At 44.5% G+C, this 15,851-nt stretch overlaps 6 protein-coding genes across 6 annotated transcripts in view; 4 read left to right on the forward strand and 2 right to left on the reverse strand.

The window, feature by feature from the left end:
* Positions 1-15,851, forward strand: part of LOC126562905 (MIT domain-containing protein 1) — a 458,992-nt gene that overhangs the window by 324,503 nt on the left and 118,638 nt on the right. The gene's annotated exons all lie outside the window — the stretch shown is intronic.
* Positions 1-15,851, reverse strand: part of LOC126561486 (diacylglycerol kinase 1) — a 483,147-nt gene that overhangs the window by 72,406 nt on the left and 394,890 nt on the right. The window lies entirely within an intron of this gene.
* LOC126562153 (gram-negative bacteria-binding protein 1) lies at positions 5,326-7,349 on the forward strand. The gene is made up of 6 exons (XM_050218580.1): positions 5,326-5,438; positions 5,511-5,950; positions 6,030-6,172; positions 6,437-6,606; positions 6,690-7,078; positions 7,146-7,349. The coding sequence occupies exons 1-6, from the start codon at positions 5,330-5,332 to the stop codon at positions 7,347-7,349; spliced, it is 1,455 nt and encodes a 484-aa protein (XP_050074537.1). The 5' UTR covers positions 5,326-5,329.
* Positions 7,587-8,461, forward strand: LOC126563472 (uncharacterized). Its single transcript, XM_050220116.1, has 5 exons — positions 7,587-7,634; positions 7,709-7,864; positions 7,940-8,101; positions 8,179-8,283; positions 8,357-8,461. The coding sequence occupies exons 2-5, from the start codon at positions 7,769-7,771 to the stop codon at positions 8,459-8,461; spliced, it is 468 nt and encodes a 155-aa protein (XP_050076073.1). The 5' UTR covers positions 7,587-7,634; positions 7,709-7,768.
* Positions 8,674-9,591, forward strand: LOC126561085 (uncharacterized). Its single transcript, XM_050217031.1, has 3 exons — positions 8,674-8,787; positions 8,862-9,002; positions 9,490-9,591. Exons 1-3 carry the CDS (start codon positions 8,674-8,676, stop codon positions 9,589-9,591), a joined length of 357 nt encoding a protein of 118 aa, XP_050072988.1.
* Positions 10,826-14,912, reverse strand: LOC126561478 (transcription factor Sp4). Its single transcript, XM_050217649.1, has 6 exons — positions 14,772-14,912; positions 13,952-14,691; positions 13,782-13,866; positions 11,920-13,637; positions 11,523-11,655; positions 10,826-11,449 (listed from the first exon to the last, which is right to left on the reverse strand). Exons 1-6 carry the CDS (start codon positions 14,910-14,912, stop codon positions 10,826-10,828), a joined length of 3,441 nt encoding a protein of 1,146 aa, XP_050073606.1.

The following is a 15,851-nucleotide window of genomic DNA, read 5'->3' on the forward strand; positions in this document are numbered from 1 at the left end:
GCACCCTGTTGCCCATCAAAAACAACAATATGACAACGATTGCCGAACGGCCACCTTCCCAAAACCTCCCGGAGTGATGGAGTTATCGATTTTTTCCAACCTCCAACCCACCCGACTCGGGACCAACACCGGACGGCATTGATCGTTGGGCATCGGGAGCCCATTGCCGTGGCGCTTTGTTTGCCTGGTTGCTGATGTCCTGGCCCTCCCCACCGGTGACACCGCGCGCTTGCCAACCGTTTGCTCTATGACGTCATTCGGCGGCGATGGGCGCTGGTGATAGTGAAGTTTTGCTTTCAATGAAAGAAATTAGCATTTCTATGGAAGCTGGCAGCGAAGAACGGCGACGACGACGAAGATGACGGTGGGATTGGCGTGAAGCGTCTAAATTGCCATCGAATATCAGGGAGCGAAATGCCGGAAGCATTGTCCTTTAACCTTCGCCTCGAGCAGTGGCGAGGAAGGCGTGTGGCGGGAACGGATGGAGGCTTCTTCCGAACGGTTTGCGGAGAACGATGGGTTGGAGTGATTGAAATCGACAACCGACAGCTGGGATGGTTTCAGCACGGGGGTGAGAGAATTATAACACGCCTTGGCCTATCTGCTGGCAAAGGGATGGGCATGAAATCGATGGAAGAATATCGTAGAATATAGCCCAAGCCCATAGATAACACGCAGTGAATGGTTTCACCCCAAAATATCAAGCTAGATATTTGCGGGCCAGCAGGTTGCGGAGATGGTTCGTGTAACAGGAAATGGATGTGAGCAGGATTATTCGACCGGTTGATACAATGTAAAATATAAGGCGAATTTTGCTCTATTGGAATGCTGAAACAGCTCGTTGATTGTAGACTAAAAATCTTAATTTAATTGTAATTAGGATCCGTTCTGGAGTCGGATTGGATATAGCAAATTACTATTAAAATATTGATCGTGTTAGGAAATCATTGCAGATTTTAAAAGCATCGATGTGAAGAATTTCTTAACAAATAGGATGGTGTAAAAACCAATAGAAATAGGCCAGTTTAATCATTCGAAAGATAAAACAACGCTTTTATACAAAACAGGTCAATATCGTGTGATAATTGCCTATCGGTTGGACACAGGTTTGATATCATTCTCGTGGCGTGGCCCGAACAGCAAAACAACAATAATTAAATCGTTAAAAATTATATCTAGCTCTCTAACAAATTCTTAGTCCAAATCGAATAAAGGCTGGGAGTGGATGTCCGTAGTGTAGGCAATAATAAAGTACTTTTTAAGATTCTTTTTTTTCTATTTCTTCATGGCTTAACGGCCTCATATTCTAAGTCACGCCCGGTTGTTCAATGTCTTAATAGACTTATTGAGTACCACGCAGTTGGATAGTCAATCCTCACTACCATCACTCAATGGTCCGAATGGGATTTGAACCATAGTTCTGACGTGCGAAGACCGGTACCGCTGTTTCATCTGCTATCGAACCACCTCAACATTCATGTAGTTAATGTATAATTATAATAAAAAAATTACTCTTACCAAACTATTCGCTTAAAGGTACTTAAAAATAATGTAGCATATCTGCTAAACATCTCACTAGAGTATACATTATTTCGCATACAATAAGCCTTACGTAGCATTCTACGGTGAGCGGAAATTCACCAATTTAACAAATAACCTGCATTAGCCAAGAGCGTGAGAAATGTACATTCAGCTATTTTGACCACGCGCACGCCTTAACATGAACATTCAAACACTTACCAGCGCACCCGGCTAGCGAGCGACTCAATGCAATATGATATCAGTTCAAAACAACCAGCGAGTCTAGACAGTGGTCAGCAACACAAAACAACAAAACACAAACAAGTAACTTCATGCATAGCAAGCATATAGATCCAACGACGAATGATATCCGACACATTTCTTGCAAGTGCAGCAATCAATCGCACCGTGACACATTTTATGCTTACGTAAATATTTTTGTACTAAATGCAATAGCAATAAGAACAACCACTAAGAAACAATATTGGCTACAAAAACGAGCAAAAACTATTGTAAGAATTGGGTATAAATAAAACGGTCTTGGAAGCCTTCGAGAGACACCACACAGACAGGCAGAGAGAAGGTACAATAAGCTAAACCTTGCATTCAATTCTTTCTAGAGGTTTGAGTGTCCCCCTACCCAAGGTAAGGCCTCAAACCTCCAACATGCCAGTAAGGGATATTCCTTCTGAACATCCAAAGTCGCCTGGCCGACTTGCTCCGCCGATGAGCATCGAGAGTCCCCCTACCAAAGGTAAGGCCTCGATGTCTCCAACTTTCCTGTAAGGAAGATTCTCATCTAGAATCTTCAGACTGCCTGGACAGTCAGATGAAAGAAAGATATTGGTCCGCACATTTAGCAATCACGTTGTTCTGTTCTCGTCGCGATTATAAGTCCGAGTTTCTTCTTCTCCACCACATGGCGACAGTGAATCTCTTCTTCCCACCACATGGCGACTGAGAATACAAATATTCTTCTTCCCACCACAATAAGTTGGCAACGAATAGCTTACGATCTGAAAGCTGTACAAATTCTTCAATAATGCAAAACGAATTAATGGATAAACCAAACGGATGCGAACTAAAACAATACCGGACATCCGCGCGCTAAATTCTGCTTAGTCGTGTAAATATAATGGACCGAAAGGGCCAAATAATGGGCAGAAAACGGTAGATGATCATGAGCAGTTTAAAACCCTGTGGACAAAATTTGCTTACTTTTTGGCAGTTTGCCTTTAGAAGAACTTTTGGTCTGCCATATCTACCAAGTAGTGATTTAGTATGTAGAATACTATAAAAGTGTCTTTAATTTTTAACTCGACCATCCAAAATTGAGTACAAACTCAGGCAACAGTACATCCGGCTACGGTAAAGTTTTCCGTCCCACTTACAACACGTTCCAAACACTCATATCCGGTGTTATTCGTGCGTACGTTCGGTCCAACAAGCGACAAAGTGTCCCCTGTGCTTAGTGTCAATGTAAACCACACTTTTACAATTTAAAAGCAGCCTACCTTACCGCACAAGTGGATGCAAAAATTAAACACGTAAAAAATACGCACACACTCTGAGCGTTTCTGCGCGGAACCGCACAAGCTCAACGTTAGCAAGACACGCTTCTCATTTCCGGAAATTGAATCGTGTCGGATCCGTTCCCCCTGAACACTCGCGACGAATCCACCCACGCGAAGGCTAGGCTTCCGGAAGTTTTTGAGAGATCTCGTCCGGCCAAGTAAAAAAAACACCCCACCATTCGTCATTTCTCTCGACTAATTAACATCTTGTTTACCTAACGCAAACGTGGCCGTGGCAAAAGCTTTCGAAAAATTCCACCATTAGGGCTAGCCACGATGCGCTTCATGCTTGGCAGAAGCATCGAAAGATTGTGCTTTCCTTCGCATCGTTACAACGTTTTGATGCTGGCGAATGGTTATATTTCAGGATTATGGCCGCCAGCGCCGGCTCCAACCATTTGACCATTTGATATTTGCTTTGGTTTTGTTAGATACTCTCTCTCTCTCTCTCTCTCTCTCTCTCTCTCTCTCGCTCTATGTGACTGCCTTATCATCTTCGTGCTTTCATTACTTCCAATCCCCCAGTGCAGGCGTTTTAATTCTGCACGTGTGTCCTGAGGGGTTCTGCCTAACGGTTAGGCTTACTGCTCTGGTCGTCTGGGGTCGTGAACGCTTGTCTCTTCAGGCTCGACTAGCGCTCGGAAAAATCAACGATGTATACAAACTGTGGTCAGTCCAATCGGGGCGGCTCACTGTTTAGCCCAAGCTTTCGACTGTTTGTCGAAAGTGGGGCAGAACTTGTGTTCCTCTGCTTTTTTTTTTCGTTGTGTAATGAATTTATGACTTAATTTTCGGTTGATAGGATACGGTAAGGCTTGGTAAGGGTATATTAATAAATTATATCATTGCCATACGCCTGCCGGGCTGAAATCGGTGAGGTTTCAAGTAAGTGCAGTACCACGCATCGCTACCAACCTGCTGGCAAATGTTCAGAGGCATTGCCACATACTATGGCTTTGCTGTTTAATTAGTTTTTTGTTTGTTTTTTACTACAATTGAGGTTTCGCTTAAGTTATCTACACGAAATGAATATATGATGGCGAATAATTGCGTTTTCGCAGTGCACTTTCTGCCTAAGGTTTGGGCTGCAGTATAACATTTGTTTTGATTACGGAAATAAATAGTTGAACTATGAATATGATAGCCGATTCTATACAGTGTCTGGCCTGCAGTGAGAATTTTTTAAATTTATTTATAGAGGTTTTAAGGCTTTAAGGCGAAGAAGAAACCTTTTTACCATACATTATTTTAACTTCTCAAAATGAATAAACCAATCTATTGTTTCATATAAGTTATCACTTGAAAATATATCAAAATGTTGTTGGACCCGCCGGAAAAAGTTCTTTACTTCTTGGCCTAATGATCCACTAGAGCTACACCGATCATCGAATGGCTTACTAGACTGTTTAGTACCAACTAGTTGAATAGTTTATCCTCCTGATTATCCTGGTCCTGCTTTATGAAGACCTAGGACGTTGTCGCCATTACGACCGATCCAAAAGCACTTTGCGACGGAAAATTAAAATCGTACTGAGTTTAATAGCAGCAAAATGATGGCTGGATTGTTTGGGTGACATTCTCATGACGTTTGCAAACTACCGGAGCCTTCAGAGTGAAATTCACTACACAATAGTAAGCTGTATTGCTACATTTAGTTGAAAACAAACAGAGCTAAATTTATCTTGCTTTGAGAGAAACATATTTAAAAATTATTGGGCATGATTTATACATAAAATGTTATAACTTAAATAATTTTTTTTATCATAATATTTACAAAAAGATGTTACGTTTATGCTTCAAGTCTCTTGCATCGAACATGCTCTCCCCTCGATCGTTGATCACGAAAGGGAATCCCCCTATTGTGACACAAAACGCCTCTTTTGAGCATCCCCATTCGTTCAAGATGGAGAGAATCATCCCCCTTTAGCAGCACGCTCCATGGTCAATGGCATGGTGCGCATCCCAATTCAAGAGCAATCTGATCCATACAGCTGATCTTTTCTTTCGAGCAAGAGAACCAAAGCGCTGTGAGAGAATCAGCTTAGAGATGCATTTAAAGGAAGTTCTGAAGCAACGTGGTCAAGAGCACAGTTTGAAACCTGTTTGACAAGCTGTATATGAGAGTGCGGCATCAACTCTTGGAAGAGATTGTGCAAGTTCTTGTCTGGTTGTCAAAATCGGGCTCGTTAATTCGAGGTGAATCCCAGCGTGTATGGTGCATTTTAAGACGTAAAATGAAGTGGATTTTAATTTTGGTACTAGTTGGTCATACGGTGGCCTATACGATTCCTAACGTACGTTTCGAGTACCCAACTGCGCGAGGTTTCCGTGCCAGCATACCGGGTATGTGTGCATTTTTGGAGGAGATCCATAACAAAATCAAACTCTCCTAATCAATCGCTATCGCTTCCGCAGACACCCCGGGCCTACAGATGTTTGCGTTCCACGCGCGTCTTAACAAACCGTTCGAGAAGTTCGAAGAGGGCGATTATGCGGAAGACGTACTAGCACCGGATGAAAATGGTCTCTGGCTGTACGACACCAACAAACCGGCCCTCCCAAACGGGACAATCATTTACTACTGGGTGTACGTCCAGTTTGCCGACCAAGGGTACTGGCTGACGGACAAGAAACATACCGTACTCCGGTCCAAGGCGACGGTTGCTCCAAAAACGACAACTTCCACCACCACTACCACCACCACTACAACCGTGCCACCCTGTCCACATACGCTTACCACCTATAACGGAGGGAAAACAACATGTGCCGGGAAGCTTATCTTCGAGGACACATTCGAGCAGGGTAGCTTCGCACCGAAATGGCAGCACGAGCTACGCATTCCACTGGACACGGATGTAAGTGGGCGCATGAAATGGATCCGGAAAGAAAATCGGAGAAGATGTTTGAAAATATGCCATTTTCATCACGTTTCAGTCGGCGGAATTTGTGTCGTACCAAAACTTACCGGAAAACAGCTACATCGCAGCGGGTCGTCTTGTAATAGTGCCGACGCTTGTTAACATGAACCCGGATTACACCGACGAACGGATCCGCACCGGAGAGCTCGTACTGGAAGGGTAAGCTGGAGCACGGTACAACTGCGTTACAATCACGCGTTACAATCACAAACAGTAGTTAGCGTTACAATCACAAACAACATGTAAGAGGAACATACTCTTTCGTTGAGAAAGTAATTGTTTTTTGGAGACAAGAAACACGGACCGAGATACGCACGGTTTTTGGCAGAATGTTTAACCGAATCGACCGAACGCACACTCAATAATATCTGGACATCTCACTGTTGCTGTTAACATCCCATTTTCCCTAACTCTTTCCGACAGCTGTACCTCACCAACCAACAATCCGTACGAATGTCAACGGAAAGCCGCCCGCTCGACGATACTGCCGCCTGTGGTGTCCGCTAAATTGAACACCAAAAATCATTTCCGCTTCCGGTACGGGCGTGTCGAGATACGTGCTAAGCTACCGAAGGGAGATTGGATTTTTCCACGTAAGTCACCCCCCCCCCCCTCTCCCCCTGTGACGCATTCTCCAGAGCAAGACAGTCCTAGCATTTGCTTTACCCACTTCCAGAACTTTTCCTCCAGCCGTACGAAAATTACTACGGATATGCTGACTACGCATCCGGGCAAATGTGGATCGCTCACATCCTGTCGAACCGGATGCTGGTTTCACGGGACGGCAAACAAATCGATGGCCACCGGTTGCGGGGCGGTGTACTCATCACCAACACTGGGCCGGTACGGTCGGACTTTTTGCGCTCCAATGTGAACGACGATCATTTCGGCGATCAGTTCCACGTGTACGGGTTGATATGGACACCGGACCAGATTATGCTTACCGTCGATGGGTTTCAGTATGGCACGTTGCGACCGAACTTCCGGCAGCACGCGCAGCAGCAAAATTTAACCCAGGCGAACCTGTGGAATGCGGACGCACCACTAGCACCGTTTGATCGTGACGTATGTGCAAACGTGGATAAACCTTTACGTCGGTAACAATTTAACAACGTTTTTTTTTTCAATTTAGTTCTACATTTCGCTTGGTGTTGGAGTTGGTGGAGTGAAGGATTTCCCGGACCTCTCCTTAACTGGGCCGTCGAAAACACCCAAACCCTGGAACAATACCAGCCCGAAGGCGGAATACTTTTTCTACCAGAACCGCAACACGTGGTATCGCACATGGACCGAACCGGAACTTACGATTGACTATGTGCGTGTGTATGCTTTGTAAAAAACCACGTGATAGCCTCCCTAATGACACTAACGGTCGTTGATTCGTTATTAATGATGCCATACTTGAGAGTTTTAAAATATACTTTTTATCACCCACTGTCTAGTCTCGTCTAGACTACTGATAGTCATTAGCTGGCAGGTAAACTAAACAGACGGGACAGTGTTGTAGATCACCATCAAAAAAAAACAAAATAAAGCAATACATAAAAAAGATATGATCCATTGCTGTATTGTTGCCTTTTTCGTTTTATGCACTTTCCGCTTTGGAGTTTCACAAATATCGGTAGGCACAGTGAGACTAAGTAATCTACCAGAGCATAAATTGGAGTCAACTTAATCGCTTTTTTTTTCAAACAGTACACCGATAGCAACTGCAAACAAATTCTGGAAGAGGTCAATTTTCAAGAGTGTTGCCAGATGCCTCGGCTATTGTCGGACGATGTCATCCAGAGTTGTCACAATCGTCCCCTACCTCCCGTCCCACAAGGAGTTCCTGAACCAATACCCGCCAATGTATGAAACAAGTGACCCTGAGGAATAAGAGACATTTGGTTCCTTTTTTTTATTTCCCCTGATCTCCTTCAACAGTGTCTGGCTGAGTGTGTGCTGAACGAAACGGGCATCCTAGTAAACCAACAGTTTCTTAGGGACCAAGCAGTTAAGGTGCTGCTTGATCGGGTTCCGAACGAATCCGTTGTGTGGACACAAGCGTTCGAAAGGGCCGCCAGAAAGTGTTACAATTTGATTGTGGTAGGGAGGCGTTGGGCTGACCGAATGGAAGCAAGGCTTCAAATCTTCACTAATGATATCTTCTGCTATCGTTACAGGCAGGAACATTCTATCTGCAGTATGTGGCCAAAAATTTAATTTCATCCCAATGCATTCCGCTCTCTATTCGGTATCTCGAGTGTATTTTTTCGATCATTTACAGGGTAAACTAAGTGGTTCTGGCTAAACATTACCGTCCTTAAACTCGCGTCTTGGGTGCTTCTCGTTTATTTGCAGGATTGTCCTGACGCTCACTGGAACTATAACAACGATCATTGTAGTAGTGTTGTACCAGCTTTGAACAACTGTCACTACCTGTTTCTGCATGTATGGAAGATTTAGAGTTGTTTAAATTTCTATCAATGAAACGAACCAATTCACCGATACAGAAGCCTTGTGCCTTGTTCATGATAATAGAATATAGAGAAATGTACCATTATATGAAAAAAAGACGGAATCCATAAACAACATTAAATAGTCGTTAAAAAGCTATTGGCCGCCCTGCCATATTCCCACATATAAACCTGAGTTCAAACCCACTTTAACCACTCAAAATGAGGTTGCTAACCGTTTGTGTATGGTGGATACTTTCTCTGGTAAACAACTGCATCAATGAACAACTAATAATACAGTTGCCTGAAACGTTCGCTAACCAGTCGTACGCACAGGTGAATGGCCGTTTTATTGCACACGTGTAGTGTACCGTAAACCACCGTTTCCACGTTTGTATCCTTCGACAAAGTTTCAACGTTCCTGCAGAGAGGTGTTTAACTTCACCGATCCACGCAACTGCTGCAGCATACCGTACCTTCTGCCATTGGACGTTTTGGAGCCTTGTATACAACGAATTCCACTCACGTCCAATGCCTGGGAAGGTGAAAATGTAAGTAGATAAGTGAATTTTCAGATATGTGATTCATTTATGTCTCATACTATGAGCGATCTCGTCAAACTAAGGATGGATCCATTAAAGGGAACTATTGAAATTTCGGACGATCATACAAGGAACCTAGGAAAATCAGCACAAGACCCATTAGAGGCTTCTACAGCCCGATTGTACGAGATTTGTCGGAGATCTGCACATATTTCTGGGTTTAATGGAGTTCGTTATTGATGGATGACCTGTTCTTCCACTACTGGTTGACTACTAAAAACCTTAATTCTTCATAGCTCAGGGCCTAGCAGCCTTTTAGATGTCAATAAACCCGTCGAAGGAGATATTTTTGCCACATTAACGTTTACTTTTTGACCAAATTCATCTCATGTGAATGATTCAGAACTTGTCTATTTCAAAATAATAACGTATCGGGTAGGTGTTTTAGCATGCGTAAACGTATTTGAATGATATACTGATTGTTCTTTCTCGCTAGAAATGCTCAGCGCAATATTGGACCGAAACGAATGAGTGTAATATGTTGGTGCGTAAGCTGAACGAATGCCCATACTTTCTGGTACATTCAGACAGTTTTTAAATTTGTAAAAGACACCGTTTTCGGACGTTTGATCATTGCTTTTGTTATAATTCTTACTGCAACACAAACCTGGTGTACATTTTAAATACATATATTTGGTTTGACTTAAGTAGTAATAATGATAACCTTGCTAACGTCCATGCTGCATCTCGCATCAATACACACTTATTGGCTTCTTGGGGTGCAGTAAACGGGTGAATAGAGAAGTTAAATTGAAATGTTTTACACGACCCAACTGTACTTTACAGTGACGTGCGTTCATTTCGGCTGGCAATAAAACAGGCATTATGCCGATTACGGCTAAAACATCTACTGTAATAAATTAATGCTACTACCACAATTAATCTTCTAATCTCTCTGTTGCTATTGTTGGTCGAATATTTCCCAACTGCAAGCCTTAAATCATTGATAAGTTACTTACTATATACATCAGAACGGGTTTGGAGGGTTTGAACTATGCATAGGTTTGGAGCAAAGTCGTTAAAAACACATAAGCATGTACAATTAAACGTCTAGCTTTAAGGTAATTTCAAATAAAACAACCGTTGTGGTAATGTGTCAAAAACGAGAAGCTACATGATCTTCGAGGAAAACGCACATATCGGTCAGTCAGTGATCTATCGTCGGTGCTACGCTATACATATATGCTCATACTGTATAATTCTATCCAATCCTAGTATATTAACACAATAATGCTGCTAAAGGATAATTTTACACATAAGCTCCTGAAGCCTTCGTAATCTAATGATTGCAGCAATGATTACTCTACTTGCCTGTACCACTGCTGTCCTGATTAGTTCGCTTTTGTACGATAACGATGGCGTAGAAGGGATTCCATTTCAATAAATGCCTGCCCCGTATCTGCGTCCTGTGCTCTATCGCTTATCGAGCGATATACAGTAACACTTTAGTGGTTTTAAAACTAATTCACTTTTCTTTAAGACTCTTTAAGATCCGGCTAATGAATGCACTATGACTACTGCACTGGGATATCTTATTTTATCTTACACATTCCCTCTCTTCCTAAATGCTTTACTATGAAATCTTTTAAATCACATGCAAATGGCAGGCGATCTTTGCGAATAAAATAGTACAATAATTACAATGGGATGAATGGATCCTTGCAGCACTTTTTTAACTCTTACCGTTAAAGATCATATCGATAGAGAGCACAGTTTTACCCAGCCCCCTGCTTCTGTCGCCTGCTGACTTTTACTAGGAAAAGTTGCTCAACTTACGACTGTCTGCTGGTGGTGATGATTTGCGGCGTATCGAAGATAATGTTCGACGGCAACGTAAATACCGCATTCCCATCCATGGAATTGATGATTGTCGTACGGCCGGCACCTAAACTTGCCAGCGTTGCACCCTGCGCGTTAGTAAGCGTCTGTACGGTACCACTGTTGGCAGCGGACGAAACCGTTGTCAACGTTTGACCGGTCATGTTGTTGGGAAGTGCTATCTGTAAGTGCTGAATAATTGATTTGCCATTGGCTGTTGGTATCTGGGCGGGGATGGTAAATATTTGTTGCTGCTGTTGCTGGTGCTGCTGGGTGGTTGTGCCGTTTTGATACTGTGGCTGCTGCTGTTGGATGAGCTGATGGACTTGCTGCTGGATCGGTAGCTGGATGGTTGCGGTTGCGGTCGGCATATGGGTGATGGTTAGTGGTACCGATTGCACAACCGTTGCCTGTTGCGGTGGTTCCGAAGCGACCACGCTTGGTACGACAGCCTGTGCCAAAGGGGGAGGTTGGGAAGCTTTCGACACCGTACTGGTCGAATCCAGTACGGTGATCGTGTTTACTGATGTTTGCTGTTTCGGTTCCAGCTTTACTATCTGTTTCTTCGTCAGTGTTGGCTGCAAGGAAAGTGAAGTGCTTCAGTACAAATGCGCGCAATATCTCTTTTAAAAAATCCTGCTCTCCTTTTACCTTTAACGGATCTGATTTCTCGTCGTAACAGCCATTCGTGACCTTATGCTTCAGAAATTGATTCTTTGACGTGAATTCATTGTTGCAAATTTTGCAGCTGAAAGTTGAAGAGTTCGGTAGTTCCTGGTGCGTTCTGTTGATGAAAGGACAAAATCGAATAATTAATTTAATAATATACTCTTACGAATGATAATCCAACCAAAGGGGAAACTAAGTCAAGAAAGCTAGTAATTGCAAATCCCAGAGCTCTTGAGGCCCCTCCAATGGAGTGACTCACGAACTTAAGATAAAGTAGCCAGACCGTGGGTTATTCTAATCTCAAAAATCTTGTTTTAAAACTACAGAGACATTGCCACCCTAAGCGAAACAAAGGTCATTTTACTGGACAAATACTCACTTTCTGTGTTTGTTGAGATTATCCTTGCGCGAAAACATCTTTTGGCACTTGTCACAGTCGAACTGCTTCTGCCCGGTGTGCGAAACCGTGTGCCGCAGCAGATGCTCCTTGCGGCTGAAGCTTTTATTACAGTCCGCCGCTTCACACTTGAACGGACGCAGCCCGATGTGCGATTTAAGATGCTGCACCAAATGCTCCTTCCGCCCGAACGTTTTATGGCACACATCGCACGTCGTAATGCTCACAGCACCATCCGTCCGTCCTGTCGCATTGCCAACATGCTCACCCGGCCGACCACCGGACCCTTTCGCTTGCTGATCGGACGCGACCGACTCCGTCTTGCTCGACATTGCCGAAATTGCATTCATCTGTTGCGATGCAACCAACGATTGGGCGTTTCGCTCTGCTTTTGATTCGGCGTTCTCGTTGCCGCTACTATCATGGTCACTAAGCGAACGGTTCTCGGATGAATTGCTAGCCGATGTGTTGTTCAGCATAGAAACGTTGCTGCCATTCGACGATGCTAGTGACCGCGCTGATGTAATGACAAGTCCGACACGACCACCGGTCGTTGAGGCCGGTTTGTCACCAGCTGATGTACTGCTGGTGCCTTTCTGACCGTTTCCATCCTGTCCATTGATGATAGTGGTTTGTTTCGGTGCGGTGGCCGCATGAGCTAGCTTCGGTGGATTAGATGTCGGCTGTCGGGGTGGTATAGCTTTGCGGGGTGCGGTGACGACACGTAGTTCGGATTTCGGTCCTGCCGACGTTGCATGTGATACAATGGCACGTTGTTGGTTTTGTTGCACTGCGGTGGTGGTAGTGTTAGTGCTTTGTTGCGGTTTCTTTACGATTTGTGTTTGTATCTGTTGCTGCTGTTGCTGCTGCTGCTGCTGTTGCTGTTGCTGTTGCTGTTGCTGTTGCTGTTGCTGTTGCTGTTGCTGTTGCTGTTGCTGTTGCTGCTGTTGCTGCTGCTGCTGATGCTGATGCACTGGTTGCAGCGCCGCTTGTTGAACTGGTGTCGTCGTCATGACAACGCTCGCCGGCTGTCCACCGTTATCGGCAATCGTTTGTGTCTGCGATGACGTTTTCCCGACCAGCGTCACATAGTTACCGTTGCTTACTTGCGCCTGTACCATCGGTTGGTTTTGTCCAATAATTGTCATCGGTGGCATGGCAGTTACCGGCTGGGCAATGGTTGCCATACTATACTGTGGCATTGCCGTTTGCTGCATCGCCAACGGTGGATGTTGTACCGGTGCCAGTCGCATCACTCCGTCCGGTCCAGTTTCGAACTTTAGTAGTAGCTGCACCTGTTGGTTCTGAGGCGCGTTGCTTACCACCTGCTGTCCGAGCATCGATATGGTAGGTGCGCTGTTATTATTATTATTATTATTACTAACATCATCCGTAGAGCCATCACTCTTCAACACCACCGGTACGATACATCTGTTGTTGCTGTTGTTATTATTGTTGGAGATAAGCTTTACTTCCGGCAGATTGTACGTCTTCTGTGGGGTGGAAGTGTAGATGGTGCCAGCATTCGATATGATCATATTAGCCGACGAAACCGTACCAGCAGCAGTGCCGGGCGATGTAATGGTTGGAGCTTCAATCGTAAAGTTGCCAACGTTGGTTGTCTTTTGTGGTGATGCTTGCTGTACCGGTTGTTTTATGATTTGAATGGTCCGTTTCCGTTTTGCTTCTGTTGCATCAGTCTGCGGAAGAGAGAGGGAAAGAGATAGAGAGAAAAGTTAAACAGCGGAATAAATGGCATGGTATAAGAGAATGTTCGGTTTTCAATTAAATTCAAATGGTTGCCAAAACTCGAATGGGAAACGGTATCGATTGTAATGCATTACCTTAGCAATTGGTGCAGCGTCTCGCTTAATCGGCTTCTGTGGGCTCGATTTTATCTTAATAAACTCATCCACTTGTGTGAAGGTCCTGAAGCAGATGTTAAATGTGAGACGTACATGAGTAAATAGCATTACATTACAGTGACTATCTCTGACCGAAAGATCCAACTTACGTTTGCGCCTGCGCACTATTCTCCAGCTTGTACTGTATGTTGTTTCCCTTGATCGTGGTTCCCGCATCGAATGTTATCGTGTACTGCTGGTTCGGTTGCTGCTGATTCTGGATGGTCAGTATTTGCGGTTGATTTAGCTGTTGCTGCTGCTGCTGCTGCTGGTGTCCCGTTGTTTGCACCATTTGATTCACTTCGCCCTCCGCTTTTATGCCCACCGACTGTATGATGGAGCTAAGAAAGTCTCCACCGGTGCTGGTTCGCATGGTGGATGGTACGGCTGAGAGAGAGACGTTAGGTTGTACGTTCGCACCGGAACTGCTTATCGTGCTAACGATCGTACCGCTGCCGTTAACCGTCTGGACAATGCTTTTCGGTACCGTGTTGATGAGTATCGGTGCAGCAGTAGCTGTTGTGGTTTGCTGTTGCCGTTGTTGTTGCTGTCGCTGCTGCTGCTGCTGCTGCTGCGTGGATTTTGCTTGCAACGTTCTGTTGCTGGCGACCGTCGTAGTAGGTGAAATGTGTACCACGCTTGTCTGCGTACGGGTCACCGTTTGTGGTGTATCTTTCGCCTTCACGTCACGGATGTAAACCTTGCCACCGTTCTCAACACTGCGGGAATGCAGACAGCTTTCCAGCAAGCTCTGGGCCCTTACTGCAGCTTCGCGAAATTCTTTGTGTGCTTCCACCTGCTTCAAACAAGCGGTACATACGGATTTTGGCAAACGATCCGATTCGGTGATCTAAAAAAACAAACACTTATTACCCTTTTGCATCGTATCAATCCTCCACAGTCCGAAAAGCTAATATAAACAGTACTTACCTTGATGCCGAGCGATTCTGCAATCTTGTGGTTTATACGCTTCTTACGCCCTTCGTCCGAGTAGATGCCTAACCGTGGACCATTGGTGCTCGCGCACAGGCGACACAGTTCGGAAAAGTTTACGCACTTGTACTCCGTCATAGCTGTCCTGGACTGACTAACTTTAATCTTACTTAACCCCAACCGGGGTTGTTGTCCCAACCTGCTCGAGTCTCTTCCTAGCTGCACTGCTGGGGCACAGATACGCGGTTTTCCCGCGCTAGTGGATGCTACCTCTTTGCAACTTGTTGTTTATCATCTTTTGCACAATTTGTAGCATCAACACATGCTTTTTTGTGCGACTACCACCCCTCCGCATTTAAACACTCACGCATACGCATACACCAAACAAACACACACATTCAAACGCACAAGATGTTGCTATGCCCGTAACCTGCCGCCGCGCGAACTTCGATGACACAGAACACTAAAGACTGCAAACACCCTTTTGGCTTCATTGGCCACAAGCACGAACAAATATTGCACTTAGAACATTGCAATCACCACACGGTACGACAGTTTCTGGCCCATTTTTGATAGCTGCCATGCCCAGATTTTACCCCCGTCGTACGCAACAACAAACCACCCCCACACCTTACAAAAAACGGAAGCGTCTAATCAATTGCACCGTCCCGCTGCTGCAGCACGGCAGGAATCTATATGTATTGTGCGTATCTTTACTCTACACAGCTTCCCTACCAAGCGTATCACACACTACACACGACAGACACTATTTTTTCATTAAATTTTCCTGCCTAAAGCCAGGAACGGGCGCTACGCCGTGACGCTGGTTCAGATTTTACTTTGCGTTTTTTTGTTTTCAATTTTTATCCCGTTCTGACAAAACAGCGACTTGACGCACACACACGCGCGCACACGATATCGTTCAATAAAGCGAACCAAGGTGAATAGAGACCGTCGCTTTTGGCTGTCAAAACGGGGCGTGAAATATTTCACAACGTTTTATTTTCTTTTTTAAATTAAATGTTTCGTTGGTGGAAAACAATCAAATATTTTTTAAATATTCCTTTTGCTGTTGGT

This window comes from Anopheles maculipalpis, chromosome 3RL, assembly GCF_943734695.1.
Source record: "Anopheles maculipalpis chromosome 3RL, idAnoMacuDA_375_x, whole genome shotgun sequence".
In the NCBI taxonomy this organism is placed as follows: Eukaryota; Metazoa; Arthropoda; class Insecta; order Diptera; family Culicidae; genus Anopheles; species Anopheles maculipalpis.